The sequence below is a fragment of the Onychomys torridus genome, chromosome 21 (genome assembly GCF_903995425.1).
Source record: "Onychomys torridus chromosome 21, mOncTor1.1, whole genome shotgun sequence".
Classification (NCBI taxonomy): Eukaryota; Metazoa; Chordata; class Mammalia; order Rodentia; family Cricetidae; genus Onychomys; species Onychomys torridus.
The window spans coordinates 33901096-33921305 of NC_050463.1; the positions used below are offsets into that span (position 1 = coordinate 33901096).

At 49.8% G+C, this 20210-nt stretch overlaps 1 protein-coding gene across 6 annotated transcripts in view; it reads left to right on the forward strand.

The window, feature by feature from the left end:
- Otof (otoferlin) overlaps nt 1–20210 on the forward strand; it is a 100653-nt gene that overhangs the window by 54324 nt on the left and 26119 nt on the right. For all 6 annotated transcript variants that reach the window (XM_036170934.1, XM_036170932.1, XM_036170935.1 and 3 more), the window contains 6 exons: nt 5482–5555; nt 6665–6791; nt 7191–7245; nt 13013–13144; nt 18283–18345; nt 18785–18869. In XM_036170934.1, coding sequence (XP_036026827.1) covers nt 5482–5555; nt 6665–6791; nt 7191–7245; nt 13013–13144; nt 18283–18345; nt 18785–18869 — 536 coding nt within the window. The remainder of the gene's footprint in view (nt 1–5481; nt 5556–6664; nt 6792–7190; nt 7246–13012; nt 13145–18282; nt 18346–18784; nt 18870–20210) is intronic.

Genomic DNA, 20210 nt, shown 5'->3' on the forward strand with positions numbered 1-20210 from the left:
TTGATTCTCAGCTCTAAAAGAAATAAATTAATTAAGGACTGGAGAACAGCTCAAAGGTTAAGAGCACTGGCTGCTCTTCCAGAGGGCCTAGGTTCAATTCCCAGCACCCACATGGCGGCTCACAACTATTGCAACTCCAGTTCACAGGGATCCAACACCCTCACACAGACATACGTGCAGGCAAAACACCAATGCACACAAAATAATTTTAAAAGAATAAATAATAAGTTAATAAATGCACACATGCATACACACAAAAAAAATTTAAATCAGCCTGTCTTCACCCATACAGGAAGCTATTCAAGACAAACTGAAAGTCAAAACAGTTGAAAGCAGGAAGATTAGGAGTTCAAGGCCAGCTTGATATTGAGTTAGAGGCTGTCCAAGCAAGGACTGATGAGAAAATCTGTCTGTGTAAACAGTGCAAAGAAACAGTATAGACCCTGCCTCTCATGGATAGTTCATGTATCCTGACTGCCTGAGACATGAGTGGATGAACCTTGACATTTCCAGATGAAGGTGCTTGTGGAGTAGAAGCCCTGGATGGACCGTGAGAGCTATGGTCTGTAGTTCATTTGTAGCCACACCCTTCTAAGTCACAGCTTCCAGAATAATCCATAGAGCAAACCAATGGAGCACTCAGGCCGCTCGACTTCCCTCATTGAATGTCCCCAGGTCATAATGACTACGTAGCTTCCACCCTTGGGTCCTGTGTACGCGGCACAGTCATAGTGACAGACTTCTGAGTTGAACCATGGAACAAGATGAGGGAATTGCTAGATACATAAAGGAAGGGGTTATAATGAACACACCGATTTAAAAATCTTCTCTCTAGAGACCTGTCAGTCCAGATATAACATTCTGACCGCGGTGAACCCAGCCACTGATTCTCTACCTCTCCCACGCTCCTAATTATCAAGCTTTTCTGTCTGTATTTTTGTATATTCTGGTTTTTGTTGCTGATATTTTTGTTTCATTACATTTGTTGGTTGGTTGGTTGTTTTATGTGTGCATGTGCACCTGCTACAGCATGCATCTGGAAGTCAGAGGACAGTCTGTGGTCCTCAGTTCTCTCCCTCCACCATGAGGGTCCCAGGGATTGAACTCGGGTCATCAGGCTTGGTGGCAAGCTCTCTTACCCACTGTGCCAGCTCACCAGCTCTTTTTTTGCTATTGTTTGTTCATTTTTTTTGTTAATAGGTCTCACTCAGCCCAGGCAATTGCAGGCATGGATGGATATGGTCCAGGTGCCAGGGTCATTTGTAGAATGGGGTGTCATTTAGGAAGAGTCCCTTGGAAAAGGCGCTCATTCTCATATTTCTCTAGTACACTGTGTCCATGAGTACAGACTCGCTTGGTTGAAGGTTTCTCCTCACAGACCTGACTACTGGCTTGCTTCAGGTCTGGCTTCTGACTCCATCCCATCTTCTCTGGTTGCAGAACCCCATTAGAAGAGATGCAGAATTTTAACTTCTAAAAGAGAAACTGAGACCACAAGTTAAAAATCTGTCTCCAGTATAAGTTGATAATCTTTAACGTGCCCTGATGAAACTACCTTTATTTTTTAATTCGTCCTTTTGCCTGGAGAAGTCGTGTGCTGCTTTCCACGGACCAGCACAGTAGAAAAGGCCTTTTTTTGTTTGTTTGTTTTTCGAGACAGGGTTTCTCTGTGTAGCTTTGCGCCTTTCCTGGAACTCACTCTGTAGACCAGGCTGGCCTTGAACTCACAGAGATCCGCCTGCCTCTGCCTCCCGAGTGCTGGGATTAAAGACGTGCACCACCACTGCACCCAGCAAAAAGGCCTTTTCTAGTGACCTCCTGATGTGTCAATTGGGGAATCACAAAGTACAGTGGTCGTGGCAATGACCACACTGTAGACCGACCAAAGATCAGTGTAGAAGGTACCAGAGGTGTGGAGCCTGGGCCGAGAACAGCGGGGACGGTGCCCATCATTGTGTACATCTGTGCTTTCCATCAAGAAACAAACATGCCATTTTGAGACAGCCCCAGGCATGTGGTGCTGCCAGCGAGCCTGCTTGCCTCAGTGGTCACATGATGCAAGTCTTAGGAGGGGGGGTAAAGTAGAGGTGACTGGGTTTAAGTATAGTATGGTCATTAAAAGTCTCAATTTTTACTCCCCAAAATGTGCATCCTAAAGAATAAAGTGGCCCTTTAATTAAAAGGATCACAACTGTCTAAGAGTACCCCCAGGTCTTGAACTTAAGTGGCTATCCGGGACAAGCTTTAGAAAGTCATGCAGTCCCTTCTGGGCTTCTGGCAGCCGCCCAGATTCCAGCCCCAGATGCAGAGCAGCTGGCCTCTCTAAGCAGGACCTCTTCTGACCCACATAGCACTCGGCTCTGCCATCTCAGAACCCTCCTCCCCCCGGGGGGTGGGGAGAGTCTAGCTAGAGCAGGCTGCCATGGTGATGGCATCATGTAGGTCACACGGCACAAGATTCGAACTCTAGGAATAGCCACTCTGCCCTTTAAGCCATTTGTTGGGGAGAAAGCCCCCCCCCCCAGGGTGTTTCAGGCTAAGCCAGGCAGGATGACCCCTTTCCCACCTCCAAACAACCGATTCTAATGAACTCACTGATCTGCTCGATGGCATGTCACCAGCAATTTAACACTCATCACAGTCTCTTGCAAAATATGGTGAGGCTTGGGCCATTTTTGAATGAAGGACTTTTTCTCAATGACATCCCATTCTGCAAATGACGCCGGTACCTAAGCCACAGCTGCAATGGCCCTGCTGCCTTTCCCTGGTGTTCCTTTTGGTCCCAGTGGATTCATGCTCAGAGAGGTCCTGATCACAGAGGCAGAGCAGCCAGGACAGTGGAACTCCCGCAGGCCTGGGAGCCATGAACTTCATTCAGGCATCAGCCTCTACTGCTCCACTTACTGCGAGACACTGAGATGATTTTCTCCTCTCTGAGCTGCAGCTCTGCACTGGCGGAGTGAAGAGATACATATGCACGCCCTTCACAGTTGCTAACCGGGTACAATGAGGAAACATGAGGAAAGCCACTGGCCCACAATTCTTGTTCAAGAATTAGATCTCTTTATGGCCATTTCATAGTGTGTGTGTGTGTGTGTGTGTGTGTGTGTGTGTGTGTGTGTGTGTATACGTGTACACACACGTACATGTGACAGAGAGAGAGAGAGAGAGAGAGAGAGAGAGAGAGAGAGAGAGATTGATTTCCCTTTAATGTAGCTCAGTGATAGAGTCCTTGACCATCATGCAAGGCCCAGGTTTAATTCCTACCAGTGGAGTATGATGGTGCACGCCTTTAATCCCAGCATTGGGAGGCCATGGCAGAAAGATCAGGAGTTCAAGGCCAGCCTAGGCTATACAGCAAGTTTCAAGCCAGCCTGGTTTATATGAGACCCTGTCTCAAATTTTTAAAAAAAAGGGGGGTGAGGGGTTGGGGTACATATAAGGAGGAAAAGAAGCCACCAGAGCTGACAACCTTGGTTCCATCTCTAGGCCCCACACAGTAGAAGAGAGTCAATGCCCGAAGGCTGTCCTCTGACCTCCATCCATGAGCCATGGAACATGCATGTCTCCACACACTCTCTCTAAATACATTAATAAGTAAATAAATGTAATTTTAAAATTTTCTTAAATACTTTTAACAAAAACATAATCTAAAAAGGAAACAAATAAAAAGCAGACAGGCTAAGCCTGGATCATCTTCATATCTATTTTGTGCTTAGAGTCCATAGTTAAGACTACAGAAATGGTGCTGGAAGTTGAGAGGCATAGGGATATAACTCAGTGGACAATATGTCATGCCTGGCAACCTACCTGCTGGGACACTCTGGAGAAGACAGCAGGTAGTACTGAGCAAGCTGGCCAACTAGACTAGCCTGGTCATTGAGCTCTAGGTTCAGCGAGAGACCCTGTCTTGGTAAAGTGGACAGCAATTGAGAAGACAGCCAGTATCGACCTCTGGCCGCGTGTGGATGTGCACACCTGTGATTCATACAGAGGTGAACGTGTGTACCACACGTGACCAAGAGATTGCTGGTTGAGAGAATAGGGAACAAAGAAGAGAACTTTGAGCCAAATGATAAGTCCAGAGACAGCAGCTTTTCTTCACAGGGTCCCTTCCTTCATTTTAAAACCCACAATACCAGGGGAAATGGACAAATCCCGGTTGCCCACCTCTTTCTTTCATCTGTTTTTAGCCTATCAGTGAACATATCCATGAGCTGACAACACATGAGAGGTCCCTGTCCACCCATCCACCACAGGACACAGACCTGGCTCACTCTGTGTCTGGGTTTAAGATAGGGCCGGATTTGGGGGATGAGACTGATCCCCCCAATCCCAGGTGGAGGGGTTCAAGGTGTCTAGGCCATTGTAGAGACAGAAAGGTTTTCTCCAACCTCACACTGTACAAGCCTGTGGAGCAAAAATCTGGGGATCTTAGATACCGTTCCCAGGCCTGTCAGCCAAGGCTGACTCAATGTCAGGGGGCTTTGCTGGAAGCAGGTTAGGAATGGGACTGTGCCTACCCCCGTGGGAGCCTGCAGCGTGGCAGCCACACCCAGGAGGAGGAGAATGGGAAATGCAGGGAGTCAGGTGTCCCTCTTATACAATATGGATGGGGTAATGGAATACTACACTTACCCCCCACGGATCCTACTCCTGGTCTTTCCTGGCTCGGGGGACCTCAGGCTCGGCTGCAGGGACATCACTGAAGGGCTGTGGGGACCCCTAACCCCTTCCCTCAGCCCCACTGACGGCAAGGCCTCAGCACACGGGCATACCACACCAGAGGAAGAGGTAGGAACTGTGGGGTCTGCCATGGTTTCTAGGGGTTAGGTAAGAGGTGGTGGTCGGCAGTAGAAAGGCATAGGCAGGGGGCAACCGGGATCAGAGAAAGGCCCTTTTCCCTGGGAACTAAGGAAACTCTAGAGCGAATAGAATAAGACAAAGCAGTCTGCTGTCCCAAAGCCCCCTGAGACCTGAATAGCTGGCTTCCATGGCTCCCACCTTATCTTCAGCCTCAGTCTGTCCCTCCGAGTCACCCAGACCTCTCTCTATATCTGTTCTGATGCTGTCTCTGGGCACCTGGCCTCTTTCCCGGTTAGCTCTAGTTGGGGTGCATGGACAGGAAGAACGCTTAGGGACCTTGCGGATCTTCAGAGCTCTGAGGAGACTGGGCCGAGGTCAGGCTGGGAAGCTTAAGACCCAGCCACAGTCCAGGCCACTTCCCTGGTCAGCTGGGATTCCCACCTGCTCCTCATTAACCTGAAGAAGGTGCCAGGGAGAAGTGTCCTGTGTTCCATGTCCTCCAGGGCTCCTGGCCCCTAATTTGGAAGGTTAACTCGGGAAAAGTTAGGCCCGGGGCTTCTACCTCCTTTTTCTCCGAGTTCCCCGGGGACTGTCTCTTGTGTGTTTGTGCTTTTCCTGCATGCATGATCTCTCCCCACCCCACCCCCACCTCACTCTGGGGTCCCCCTTTTACAGAGCGGGAAGGAGTGTGTTCTCGGCCATGAAACTTGGCAAGACTCGGTCCCACAAAGAGGAGCCCCAAAGACAAGGTAGGCATCGGGCTCCTGCCCACCGTCCACACAACTCCATCAGCCACTGTAATCATCTTTTAAAGCCGCCCTAGGCTGGTCCCAAAGGGCCCTCCTTCCCCACCTCCCATTGGCCACTCCCACAGCCATTTGGGCAGGACTTGGATTCCCATTGGCTGGCCTGGAAAAAGGAAGCATAGGCTGTGGAACTTCTGCCGGGGGATCGGCTCCTCCCTACATTGAGTGTTGAACTTCACAGGAGCCCAGAGACTTTAATTAGAAGAGAGAGTGGCGAGGACGCATGCACCTGGCAGCTGCCACCAGGCTTGTCCCTAGAGAGAGGGCGCTGGGTCTATAGAGCTATAGTAGTGAGCCTCGGTGCTTGGTCTCTCCTAAGAAAGGAGGCTGGAAGGGTCTCAGACAACTGTTTGGGAGGGGACAAGGACAGGTGGAAGATAAGGGGTACATGGGGCGGAGAGGGAGCTCTGTGTAGCCAATATCGAGGCTTTTCTGTGTGGCCCATTGGCCCTAGAATGCTCTTTCCTAGCAGAGGGTACAGCTGCCTGCCGAAGCCCAAACCTGCCATCTCTGGATGGCTTTTCCAAATCGTTACTTCATCCCACTGGATTCATACCCAGGAGGGCAGGCCTCTGTATTAACGGTTAGCCCTTTGTCCTGAGATGGATGTAGTAAGCTCAGGGTAATTTTCTACTTTCTTCCACAAAGGATATTCAGAGCTTTGGAAAATGGACGTGAATAAGAGAATTACATTCGGATAAGACTAGACGTAATGACAATGAAAACATCTTAAGAAATAATGTTAGATAGAGCCTGGCATGGCCGTGCACATCTTCAATTCCCAGACTCGGGAGGCAAGGGCAGCTGGGTCTCTGTGAGTTTGAAGCTAGCCTGGTCTACACAGAGGTCCAGCCTGGGCTACAGAGTGAGACTCTGCTGTAAATAAATAAATAAGTAAACAAACAAACCGAGAACAAGAATTGTATGGGCAGCAGCATTCCAAGCAAGTGCCATCAAATAAACCTGGAATTTGGTTCTCCTTCCTAGGAGACCGTCCTTCCCTAACCCTTCCCTAGCCCTGCATCCACCCACTTACCCTTCTTCTTCCCCAGATGAGCCAGCCGTGCTGGAGATGGAGGACCTGGACCACTTGGCCATTCGGCTGGGGGATGGGCTGGATCCCGACTCAGTGTCTCTAGCCTCGGTCACCGCTCTCACCAGCAATGTCTCCAACAAGCGGTGAGTGGACCACAGCCCTGCCAGGCAGGACCGACTTGTCAGGCTTGAGATTTGGGGGCAGAGACATCAGGGCCCATGAGCAGCTTCTCCCAAGCCTTGCCCTTTCCTGCTGTCCTTGGATGGCCTCTCACCTGTCATCCAGCCTGTGGGGGAAGAATCCTCGACCCCCTGTGGGTGGAGGGAAAACATAGAGCCGACGAGTCCACATGTGGCTCTGTTCACCCAATGGCCATCTCTCTGTCACACCTGCCTCTGCTTAGTTCTCTTGTTAGCGCCAATGAGGACATCCACCCCCACCCCCAATTCTGTTGGCAGAATTGAGTGTATGAAGACCACGATCTTGTCCCTCTGGCTTTTCCATCTCTCACATAGACCCTGACAGTACATTCTCCTCCTCAGGTCTAAGCCAGACATTAAGATGGAGCCAAGTGCTGGGAGGCCCATGGATTACCAGGTAGGTGACACCCGGATGTCTGGGTCTCACGGATTCTGCTGGGGTGGGGTGTTCCTGCCAGGTGTGAATGGTAGACTCAGAGGTAAGAACCAGGGGGTCAGAGAGCATCACAAGCCGACTCTCAAAGTCGGCTCCTGCCTGGCTTTCTTAGACGCATCAAGGCAGGTGCAAACGTGGGGAACAGTTTGAGTTCTCTGGACTGCTCCAAGCTTCTTGAAGATTCTAAGGAAAGGGGAGCCTGGGAAGAACAAAAAGAAATACACACTCACTCAGATAGTTCAGGGATGAGCTGTTGAAGAATGGTGGGTATATTTTTAAGTTGTTCCAGTTTATTTTAATGCTGGAAGTAATTATCTCCAGACAGTAAGAATAGGAGTGATTTCCCCACTTCTTCTGTGTCTTTATACTTAGGTTAGTAGTTACTTGTTTCTAATTCTAACTTTTAAAAGGTCTGACCGGGAGGGCTGTGGGTGTAGCCACAGCACAGGCAGAACATGGGCTAAGCGTCACTGGGGTGGGGGGTAGGAAGCTGCCAACAGAGGCCTCAGTGGCCTCCACTTTGCAGGCCCGGACCCTCAGTCCTGGCTCTTCTCCCAGCCTGAGATACAGAGTTTAATAGAATGGCTCACAATAGACAGGTGTACAAGCCGGAAACACCTAGACCTTATGTACAAAATGAGGAGAAAGGCACAAGGAAGCGTCTCTCAAGACAGGCCCAGGGACCCACCATGACCATTTCCCAAGCCCCGTGCACACTACCCTTATGCATAGACAACCCCCCCTCACCTCCCTCAAGTAATGAGACAAGGGGATAAATGGCACTGCCTACTTCTCATATGCCCAGTCATGTTTCCCAAGAATTTGCCTTGACTCCCTTAATGCCCTGCTTTGGTTTATTTCTATCCAGTAACCATTTTCTCTGGTGTTTAAAAAATAGCTCCACATGGCATGTCACATGGTGCCACCCTGAGAGTATAGACAACCTCAAGCCTTTAGAGTCCCTTGGAGGCTTGGGAACGTGGTCCCCTGACCTATCAAAACCCAAACACAATGTCCTGAGGCATTAGTGGATTTCTCCAGGAGACTGAAACCTGGGGGATTGCTTCTGTGTGCTGAGGTCAGGAAAATCCACGTAGATACCATGCTGCTGGCCTGCTGTGCAAAAGCATGTGAACTCATTGTTCATACAATTTATTATTGTAAAGGCTTATTCTAAACCAGGCACTGTGGTAGGGGCTGAACGTGGGTTTCCATGGAGATGATGCCCTTCTTACAACCATCCGAATGTAATTTTTTTACTGCATTTTTACAGTAAGAACTGGAACTAAGAAAGTTGGGGGGCCATGGGTCCCAGGTAAATCAAGGCTGGAGCCAGGGTTCAGACTGACAGCAGCCGGAGTCTCTTGTTCTCTGGAGTGGGGCTTCTGGAGAGTGCTCCCTTCTGGTCTCTCTTAGCTCAACACTTACTATTTCTTCCCAAGCTGCTTCTTGCCAGGGACTTTTATGTCCAAAGTCTTTTAGACCTGAATTGAACCAGTTACCCCATTTCACCCGGCAGCACCGTGTCTCCCGACAGGTCCATTCACAGCTCACCTGTGCGTATTTATCCACTGTGCAAGAGGGAGCGAGCAGGATTCAAATGCAAAATATTTTTACTCCCGATAAATACCATGTACAAACCAAATCAACCTGACAGCGACTTGTCTCCTCTGGGGAACTTGGCTGCCATTAATCAGTAAGACCTCAAAGAGCTCAGGGTGCTGGAGAGATGAGAGGGGAACCTGGCAGAACTCAGTCCAGGTGGGATCTTGAGAGTCAGAACCATTGTGAAGGATAAATACCAATAGAAGGAGGCTTGTGGGAAGAAATGCCAGTGTGCTGTGTATACTGTGGATAATTTAGACAGGTGAAACATTCAAATCCTTTCCTAATTATTAGTGTCTAAAAAGACACAAACTATTGGTGAAATTATTAAGGCCACTGCACGTAGTTCAAAGGGAGGTTTATTTTGTGGGGTAACTTACAAGTGAAGGGATAGGTTACAGGGTCTGGGAAAGGTGTGGCGCAGTCCGGCGGTGTTCTCTGGAGAACTCTGCTCGGTCCACCTCCAGCATCCAGGGTCCAGGAACCAATAGAGCTGGCACATCCGAATCTCCAGTCTTAAGGGCTCCCATCTCGGTCCCACCTCGTAGGCGTGACAGTTACCAGAAGCCTCAATGGGGGTAGTACTTCCAGGTCAAAGCTGGAACAGCTACCCACTACAACGAACCATTGTCACCTCCCAGGGAATGTGCACTTTGCCCAGTAAAGAGGGCAGCTGTCCTCATAGCATAGATGCTCATGAGCCCAGAGTCTGTCCCCTGGTCTCTCTTCCTGACACTCAGGCTTCTGTTTCCGGCGTCTTTCCATCTCCCAGGCCAGACCCAAGCCCCCAGCCTCTGCTGTACTTCTCCCTTCCCCTTCCCCTTCCCCTTCCCCTTGGGCTCCATGTCTTCATATTACCCCTCCACTCTAGCATCCCGGCCACCACAGCATGACCTGCCTACCTGGTCATGGCATACCTCTCTGGCCATGGAAACCAGGGGACACAAAGAATGCTGGGTGGGTATCCCTGTCACCTCTTCCCTCTAACCTCCCCTGACATTCTTGATGCATGCATGAACAGAAGTCCCCAAAGCAGGTCATTATTCTTGGGGTCCTGCAGGACATTTGAGTAGACTTTTTTTTTTTAAACTCAACCCAGCCTTGTTCCTTGTGATCACTTGGAGAAGGCTCTTGGGAACTCTAGCCCTTACCTCAACAGAAGATGGTGGGGCAGCCAAAGGCACCAGCTGGTCATGTGGTCCCCCAGTGGTTCCCTTTGCTCCCTGGTTTTTCCTGGAAAGGCTATATGTGAAATAGAAGTTTCTGTGTTTCCCTCCATCTTCTTCTTTTTTTCCCATTGGCATCCTGGTTTTGGTTTTCTTAACATTCTGATGAGTGGGTGGCCCATCCCCTCCTGACAAATTCAGAAGATGGCCGCATTGTTGCTTTTCATTGCAAGTGTTAGACACACACACACACACACACACACACACACACACACACACACACACACACACACACAAACTGAAGCAGAGATTGGGGAGGCTATGGGAGTGGGCTTCCCTTCTGCCCCAGTACCGGGCCCCTCACCTCTAGCTCACACTCCCAGGCTTCCCCTGGGACCATCCTCATCCAGTAACATCCCTTCCCCCATCTCTTCATCCCTTTCAACCATCTGCTCTCCTCCAAACTTTACCCGCCATGTCGACTGTCAGCTTCTGACCTGGGTCACTGTTGCTGGCTAAGCTCTGCTGCAGAATATAGAAAAATGAATCCCAAAACGGGGAAAGGGTCCAAACAGAGGAGGGGACAAAAGATGGAATACACACATGAAAACCAACCACCCTCTTGGAATGGGACAGTTAATCTCAGCTGGCACATCTGGCCAAAACCCCATACTTGTCTGTTTCCCGGTCCTCAATTACAGAAAACCTTTTCCTTTGGTGGCGGGGGGAAGGGGAGGTGCTAGCTGTAGATTAATAGAATTTCTAAACCTTTTGCATAAAAAGGTTTCTGGAAGTTAAAACTCCATGCACCACTGTGCAAAGAATATTCCAGAAGGACTCTGAGTGTCACTTCATAGTCAACTTCTTGGAGCTAAGTTAATTAGCCTTGTTTCCTTTTTGGTTCCCTGAAGAAATGGTAACTGTTGCGACTCTTTCAAGCGTGGATTCTAAAGCCTTCAAACCTCAGCCCCTCCGGCCTCTCAAGCCCCAGAATAGAAGCGGCTCACACAGTTCAAATATTCCTTCAGCGCACATCGCTTCTGCATTTCTGTACTTTCCTGGCAGTGGTCTTATTGGTGTTAGGGTTTCTATTTCCCTAGCATCGTTTCTGATGTGTGGATTTTTCTCGGTCTTGGAGCTATTTATAAGACCTTGAAGAGCACAGTGGATGGTAATTTTAGTAAGGATTCTTTTTATCTAAAAACGGAAAATAATCCTCCTGAGTAAAATCGTATTTAGAAGTTGCAGCAAAAGCATAACAACTAAAGTGCCAGGGACCCAGATGAGCGACCCAAGCAGCTGTTCTTACAGTCGAAAAGGCTAGCGGGGAGATGCTGACAACGACCCGAGGCTTTGAGTTGAAATGCAAGTTCAAGTCTCCTGTGCAGCAATCTGAAGCATCCCACCAATGCTACCAGACATACCTTCTGTCTGAGAGGCCACTTATGCTGCTGGCTCTCTATTCATGGAGTGTTCGGTACTGTGATGCTTCCAGGTGTGCGTCCTCTTATTTAACCCTCTCCAGCTAGGGTCTCTGCTCGGAGCTGAGAATATGCAGCTCAGTGAGCTCACGGGGGTCCTCTGCATCCATTCCTGGCCGTATGTCAGGTTGAGGCTCAGCGCCAAGACCAGCCACCCAAAATCTGTACCTGTTTCTATTTTGCCATAGCAACCCTAATGGTAACTGGCCCCCGCCAAATCCAAGGCCGGAGCTAATGGCTTGAAATGAAGACTCAGAAAAAATAGCAGTTGCCATCAAAAATCACATTCCTTCCTCTCCCTTCCTCCCTTCTCCCCTCCCTTCCTTCCTTCTCCCCTCCCTTCCCCTTCCCTTTCTATCTCTCTCTATATATGTCTCATTTTTTCAGTTTTATATATGTACATATAAATGCATCTTTTCACATACATGTATCTTTATATGCATCCTTTAGCTATGAATATCTTTATACGTATGAGCACATAAAGATATAAGGGATCTCTTATGTATATTCTAAACTAAAATATGTATGTGCTAGTTTAAAATTTATAAGCCAGTATTCCTTTATAGTAAGATCCCTGAGGAGTAGGAGTTTATTCCAGCCTCACCGGAGCCTGGCCCCAGCAGGTGTCCCCTAAATAGTTATTGACAGAACAGACAGAAGCACCAGGGTTTCCCAGGACAAAAGATTCCCAGGGAGTTAGAGGCTGCAGAAGGGCACAATCGAATGCTCACCACATACTCTAACCAAGCCAGAAAGTGAGGGTCCAGCCACTCAAGGAAATTCCACCAAGGGGAGGGGGCTGGGACATTGGGAAGGGGCCAGCTTTCAGAAAGCCAAGGGTATGTCAGAGGTCTGCAGTGTAAACAAGAAATCCTGGACAGGACCCAAAGCAAGTTTGGGGAGACTCAAGCAGCAGTGTGGCCTGTCTCTGAGGGTGGGAAACTGGTGAGGCAGGCTTGGCAGCCCTCCTCCAGCAGAGCCAGGGCACTAGGGAGAACTTGGAGCCCAGGAATCAACGGGAACTTTTAGTGGGTACAACTTTTTAACTTTGAGACACCATGTTGTCAACTCCTAAGTTTATAAAGAAACAATCATGTTACAAAAAAAGTTCATAATGTTTCAGTAGAATTTACTGTTTGCATCCATGGCTTCCTGGGGTGGGCTGGGCATGCCTGACCGGCTTTAGGAAAACCGATGCCTGACCTTTCTTCTACATGGGTAGACTGATTGATTGGCCTGGAACCAGAATTTGGTAATGCTTCTCCCTTACACTGACCTAGAGGCTACCAGTCCCCACACCTCTCTCAGTACAGACATCCCAGGATCACCCAGCGAATCAGGGGCCATAGTCAACCCAGAGCCCGGGGTCTGACTGCAAAATTCCTCACCCTGCTGCTTGATCCCATGCTCTGGTGAGACTCAACCCTAATAAGATGCCTACAGTACTTCATGTAGCCCTCTCTCTTCCTTCTGCAGGTCAGCATCACAGTGATCGAGGCTCGGCAGCTGGTGGGCTTGAACATGGACCCTGTGGTGTGTGTGGAAGTGGGTGATGAGAAAAAATACACATCGATGAAGGAGTCCACAAACTGCCCTTACTACAATGAGGTCAGTGACCCCAATGGCCTCCAGGTGGGAAAGCTACTGACATGGGAACAGGAGCAGCTGGGAGTTGGAAGCACAGAGCCACCAGCCCCAAGGTCTTGGCCCACCCTCTTATAACCCAGCACACTGGCATGCAATGCCACACCCTCTGTACCACACACACACACACACACACACACACACACACACACACACACACACACCGTCTAGCCCTGCTGTGGCTACAAGCCAACCATGCCCACCTTAGGGTAGGGCAGCTCACACCAGCCTAGCCGGGGTACCACTGACACCATGAATGAGTCCTTCCAGGTACCATGTCTCTCCTACATCCATAGGTACATCAATACCCATCATACATGGATACTGTTGCCCACTGCACATGCAGGGACACTCATGAGTCTCAGAGCCTTAACAGTTTGATTTCCCCATCTTACAGAGGAGATACGTGAGGCCTCAGGTCAGGAAGAGCCTTCCCAACACCCCTAGGGAGCTATTGATTGGATAAAGCCCACATTGACTCCAGATAGGACCCCATCATGATTGGGTTTGGAGAAGGTGGCCAGGGCCTTCTTCTAATGCCTGAGCACATTTCAAGTGTCTAGAAGTCTGGGTGTCCCAGACTCCCTGTCTTGGAGGGAATACTGGGTCTGTCTACCCCAGTGACTTTAGTTAGCAAGGGGTGCCAGGCTAGCTCAAATGACGTATCCATGTCCCAGACGTGTGTGGGGAGAGCTGAGGGTATCCTTGGGTAGCTGTGGGGTCTCCAGCAACAGAGTGCAGGACCCAGGAACATTTCTGCATTTCAGCTCAAGCTTGACCAAACTCATGTGTGTCCATGGGTTGCAATGTTCCAAGCTGGTGTCCCACTGCTCCCCACCCCCGACCTCCCCAACCAGGGCAGGCCATCATTGCTCAAGGGCCCTCCAGCCCTGGGTGGAATCAGGATATCCAAGCTGGACATCTCTGATCTGACACCAAGAGACATTTCTGACTGGAAAGCTTCCGCTCTAGATAAGGGTCCACTTTCCTGTGACGCCTATGGAGAGGAGTCCCAGTGGCTCTCGGGTTATTTGATAGTAGTGAAGCCACATGTGGCCGACTTGGAGGCTCACCTTGCATCAGACCCACGTACCTCATGTTTCAGTCAACTTGCTTGCTCCTCCCAACGTGGCTTCCCAGCTCTACGGGCCCCTAGCAAACTCGTATTGTCTCTGCAGGGACCTAGCTCCAATGACCTTGCCATTGAGCAGCCCACCCTGCCTTCTGAGTCAGAGGTCAGCACTTCTCTGTGAGCACTAATGTGCCTCAGCTGTGGTGGCTCTTTGGCGTTTTTATCCCCTTGTGGATGAGGGGCTGCAGGTCTCCTGCATTGCCCTCCCAGCTCAGAACCTGCAGGTTCATGGAAGGCTCATAACACTGCTGAGTGGACCCTCACTGAAATGAGGGAGCATTTGCTAAGTGCCAGACCATGGTGCATGGGGCAGCATGGGAACTTCCAGGTTGGCCAGGGCACGGCTTCTACCTTCACGTGTCACTTCCTGGCCACAGCTAGAACCCATCCCATCCCCTCCCCTCGGCTCATCTCTGACCATCTTCGGCCTCATCCTGGTCACGGGTGTGCTCTTCTGCACAAAGCCAAGTAGCTCTGGTTTTGTTCCCATCTCCTCTAAACTAGGGTTTCTTAAACTCAGCCATTTGGATATTTTGGAGTGGAAAATTCTGGATTGAAAGTTCTGGGTACTGAGGCTACAAAATGCCAATAGCAAGCCTCGTAGCCGTAGCAACTAAATATTTGCAGGTGTTGGCAAATGCCCATGGGAATTACACTCACCCTCTCTACACTATGTTGCTGAGACTCTTTGCAGCCCCAGGAATGGTCTCTTGCCTTTCTTTTCCCATTCAGTGAAAAGCACTATCATAGGGTTTCTATTGCTGTGAAGACACCATGAACAAGATAGAGCACCTCTTATGAAGGAAAACATTTCATTGAGGATGGCTTACAGTTCAGAGGTTTGGGCCATTATCATCATGGCGGGAAGCATGGCAGAGTGCAGGCAGGCGTGGTGCTGGAGAAGGAGCTGAGAGTTCTACATCTGAATCAACAGAAGGGAGGAGGGAGGGAGGGAGGGAGGGAGAGAGAGAGAGAGAGAGAGAGAGAGAGAGAGAGAGAGAGACTGAGCCTGGCTGAGGCTTTTGAAACCCCAAAGCCCACACACTTCCTCCAAGACCACACCCTACTCCAATAAGATCACATGCCCTAATTCTTTCAAACGATGCCACTCCCTATGAACCTATGAGAATCATTCCATTCAGACCACCACAAACACCCTTCTAGCCATAGGGATGCATTGCTTCTAGAAAGTTCTCTAGGAAATAGGAATCTTCCTTTGGCTCCACCAGAACAGCAGAGGCTGGTAGGAACCCTCAACTGACTTAGCAGATCACTAAGCAATCCCAGGAAAGAATCATGCTGAGAAAATACGAGGATTATGATTCCAGCCAGCTCAGAGCACAAGGAGTCTGGTTCCAGCTTAGCCAGCTCCTTCCATGGGCCTGGTCCAGTTCTTATGGCCTGGCAGCTCATCAGCATAGCTTTAAGCCTGCCTGGGAAGGGAGGCTGGTGACTTTTGTCCTCCCATACTAGCCTGGCCACACGTGGACCAACACAAAGCCTCTTCCCTATGTGCACATGTGGTCTACCTGGCCAGCCTGTGGCCACTGTTCCTCCTGTCTCCCAACACCCACCTATCTATCACCTTTGCCCTGGACCCTCCCATTTCTTCAACCCAAAGGACCCAGCATTGTACCAAGACCTCAACCCCGTCTTTGCCTTTCTTCTGGCTCTTTTCTTCTCTCTTGCCCACGTGACACTCTACAGCAGGATGTTGTAAGCACAGCCAGGACACCTCATGGATACCCAAGGACAGGAACCTGGAGTCTGTCACCCACCACCTAAATGTGGCTTTTCTCCACTTCCAGCTGGACCTCCAGCCATCTGCTATGAGCTCCTCCATTTACAGTAGATGCGGAAGCTGTCCCCACCCTCTCACTCGGTCACATTCTTCATCTCGTTCCTCCTTCCCAGGAGTTCTCATCACACCCTCCTGCTCCGTGGTCTCTCCAGAACCTTCTCCCCAGCTTCCTAACTTGCCATGGCATTCTCAACTCACCGAGAAAGTCTGTCGCCTCCTAGAGCCCTGAGCCCTCTTCTGGGCAGGATTCTCTGGTGATTCTCTCAGGTGTCCCCTCCATTCCCACAGCTCTGTCACCATCCTTACGCTGACGGTTCATTCCCAAATCCGACTCCAGAGCTGCAGACCCTCACCCCAGCCAGCACCCCAAGACTTACCAGCCATGCACACCAGTTAACGTTTATTGTGCCGTTACCAAGAGCACAACTGAGTGGAATGGTATTTGCTCTGCCCATGACCTTGGGCTATAGGGCCCGAAAGAGATGGTGCTTCCTGCTTCCTTTTTTTTCTTTTTTAATTTCTTTTTTAAATATTTATTTATTTATTATGTATCAGTGTTCTGCCTGCACACCAGAAGAGGGCGCCAGATCTCATTGTAGATGGTTGTGAACCACCATATTGCTGGGAATTGAACTCAGGACCTCAGGAAGAGCAGCCAGTGCTCTTAACCACTGAGCCATCGCTCCAACCCCTTAAGTTTATTTTTATCCTGGTATGACCAATCCATGTGAGTCTATTTAATGGGTAATAGGGATTTATTAAGATATAACTTGAGGAAATATACTCACGAATACAGAACTGAGTAAATAGCTGAAGTCACCCTCTGTTCTGACTTGTGACCCCTCTCCCTTACCTTTTGAGAGGTCACAAACAACAGCAGGAAGCACCTCCTCCTTCGGACTCCATAGCCCAAGGTCATGGGCAGAGCAAATGGCACTACCACTAAGACCTGTCATTTTGATTTTATAACCACACCTGTCTCTGTGTGATCATGCGCCTGGACAGCATGGTCATTGTCCCCACAGCACAAGGGTAAACACAAGGAAGCGATGGGTCCAGCAGAAACAGCTGTTGTCACTGCCTTTATAGACAGCCCTTCTGTCCACAGTGCTTAAGTTAGCTGTCAGATCGGGGTATCATCAGCAGGCTATTGACCAGGACCATTGACTACAGCGAAAAATACCTGCTCTTAGGACATTTGCTCTAACCAAAGCCCTCTGGTAATATTGCCTTCTTTGCCCCGCCCACAAGTCCATCAAAGCAGTAGTCACTGTGCTCACTGCCTATACTCTTACCTCATCCCAATGCACCCAAGGTCAAGGATGGGGACTGTGAGCCTGGAGGCTCACAGCCGAAGAGAACAGTTGACAGTGTTTCTCTCTTTTTTTTTTTTGAGCTGAGGATCAAACCCAGGACTTTGCACTTGCTAGGCAAGCACTCTACCACTGAGCTAAATCCCCAACCCCTAAATTTTTAAATTTTTTCTGGTTTTTTTTCTTTTCTTTTCTTTGAGCTGAGGATCGAACCCAGGGCGTTGTGCTTAACCCGAGTGCATCGTTCTGAAACTCCCTGTTTTTTACCTTTTAACACTTCTTAGGTTGGGGTGCATCTCCCAGGCAGCGCTGAGGTTTTCTGGTTATTCATACGGCCTTCACCTCATAGTGTACCTCATGGTTAATAACCTGCTTGATTCTGTGGCATGGCAGTCGATGTCCATACCCCTATTTTACAGCTCTCTGGGGAACAAGCCAAAGCACACGTGTGTAAGTCTATACAACTAGAAGGGGCAACATGGCTGAGAGCCCAGGTTTCCTGGCCCCTCAGTCAGGACTCTTCCGCACACAGCACATAATCAGGGCTCAGGTTTTTTGTTGTTGTTGTTGTTGTTGTTGTTTACTTTGGAGCGTGATATCATCTACAAATGCAGGCAGCCTGCAGCATGAACATGGGTAGAGAGTGAGTACTCCCAGTACATCCCCTGGGAGTAAGGGGCCCAACCTAGGAGATGGGGCTCTACTTCCCACCCATTCAGACCCTCAGAACCCAGTGGGTCCGCACTACTGCTCATGCGAGCTTTGAGACTCATGGAGGAAATGGTGGGACATAGGCAGGCACTGCTCGGAGGGAGGGGCCGGCAGTGACATCACTCTGGGTCCTTCCTCCCTCTAGTATTTCGTCTTCGACTTCCATGTCTCTCCTGACGTCATGTTTGACAAGATCATCAAGATCTCGGTGAGTGGAGAACAGCTGCCGCCCGCAGGACTTACGCTGGATCTCTGCTCAGCCCCGTAACATGCTGTTCATAACACAGCAGTCCTGTGCCTGGGCGCACAGCTGGACGCACAGCTGGACGCACACCTGGACAAAGGGTAGCAGGGAATGGATATTGGCCTCCTCTTGCCAGAGCATAAAACCTACTCACCCATACATGACAGCAGTTAGGAGAGGGGCTGATGCTGTTATGAACAAACCAGCCTGGCCCCTGCCAAATACCTTCCCACTTTACTATGAAACGTGGGTCCTGAGAAAGACAGCGTTAACATTATCACTAGTGGGCCCCACCCCTACCCCTACCCCCGCCCCTACCCCTACCCCTACCCCTACCCCCGCCCCCGCCCCCACAAAGACTTCTCACCCAGCCTGACTGGCTGCTGGTGGTTCTGCCCGGAAGGTGATCCATTCTAAGAACCTGCTTCGAAGCGGCACCCTGGTGGGCTCCTTCAAAATGGATGTGGGGACCGTGTACTCCCAGCCTGGTGAGTAACCCCCCTAAGAATGGACTGGTGCATGCATTTCCAGAAGCAACATATGAAGTCCTTTCCGCTATATTGGCTCCTCGCTCATCCATCAAGGAGCATAGAGCACTGGCCATTAGTATGCAGCCATGGGGGTGGCAGGGAAGTGGTGTCTCTCCTGTACCATGTACACATGTACCATGTACACATGTACCATGTCTGATAGTTGCTTGGTCATCACGGGGACAAGGGATCTGGGAATAGTAGTACGAGAGCATCACTTCTGTGTCATATGAGAACAGTTATCCCGAGGATAATGAGAGGCCTAGGAGGGACCATGGCCACCCACTGCCTCTGGCTGGTACCTGTGGAGCAGAAAAACAAAACAAAACAAAACAACCCTGCCATCCTTACAAAATCCCTGGCACCCCTCTGGTAGTCAAGAAGCCTGAAGTTCACAGATGTGCCAGGGTTTGACCCAGCCAATCAGCTAGTTAGAGGGTACCAGGGCACCCATAAAGTCACACCATCCAATCTAAATATGGCAGTCGATGGCAAGGGTAATACAGCAACTTTGGGGGACTCTGGGCTCTGAAAACACTTTTCACAAGGGACCCAGGCCCCCTGAGGAGGGAGGGGGGCTGTGTCTGACGTATCACTCCACAGGTACCTATGGCCAGCACTGTGTGGAGTTGGCAAGGGCACCTGAAGTGGTGGTCTAAGAGACTTGTCACTACACGGCCAAGTTGGGGATATCCATGTCCCTGAAACGAAACCGCTCAGAAGAAACCCTCTGATTGTGACAATACCATCTCACTCTACCACGTCACATTTGACCACACTAGTAGATGGACACACACTAACATCCCTTCCCACTTTACAGACGCCAATGAGCAAGAAGAAATGGGGGAGGGGGCGCCTTGGGAGGTGATGCTAACAAGTAGGTGAAAGAATCAGCTCTTTCTTATAGCCTAATAACACTCAGCTGGTACCCAATGTGACAGTGGCTTCCATCAGGAAATGTGAATCTAGTATCTGAGACTGTGCACGTGAACTCACAGATCAAAACATTCCAGATGTGTGAGGTCGTCAAGCATCTGTTAAGGCAGACAGGTAGACTGGGGGTGTAAGTCAGTCAATGGAGTACTTGCCTGACATGCCCAAAGGAGTGAGTTAAGTCCTCAGCACTATATAAACCAGGTGTGGTGGCGCACAACTATAATTCCAGCCTTTGGGAGGTAGAGGCCGGAGAATCAGAAGTTCAAGGTCATCCTTAGCTATATGGCAAGTTCTCTAACTGGGATTCATGGGAAGAAAGGTATGTTGACAGGCCCAAAGTGCTGATGGAACTTACCCCATGTA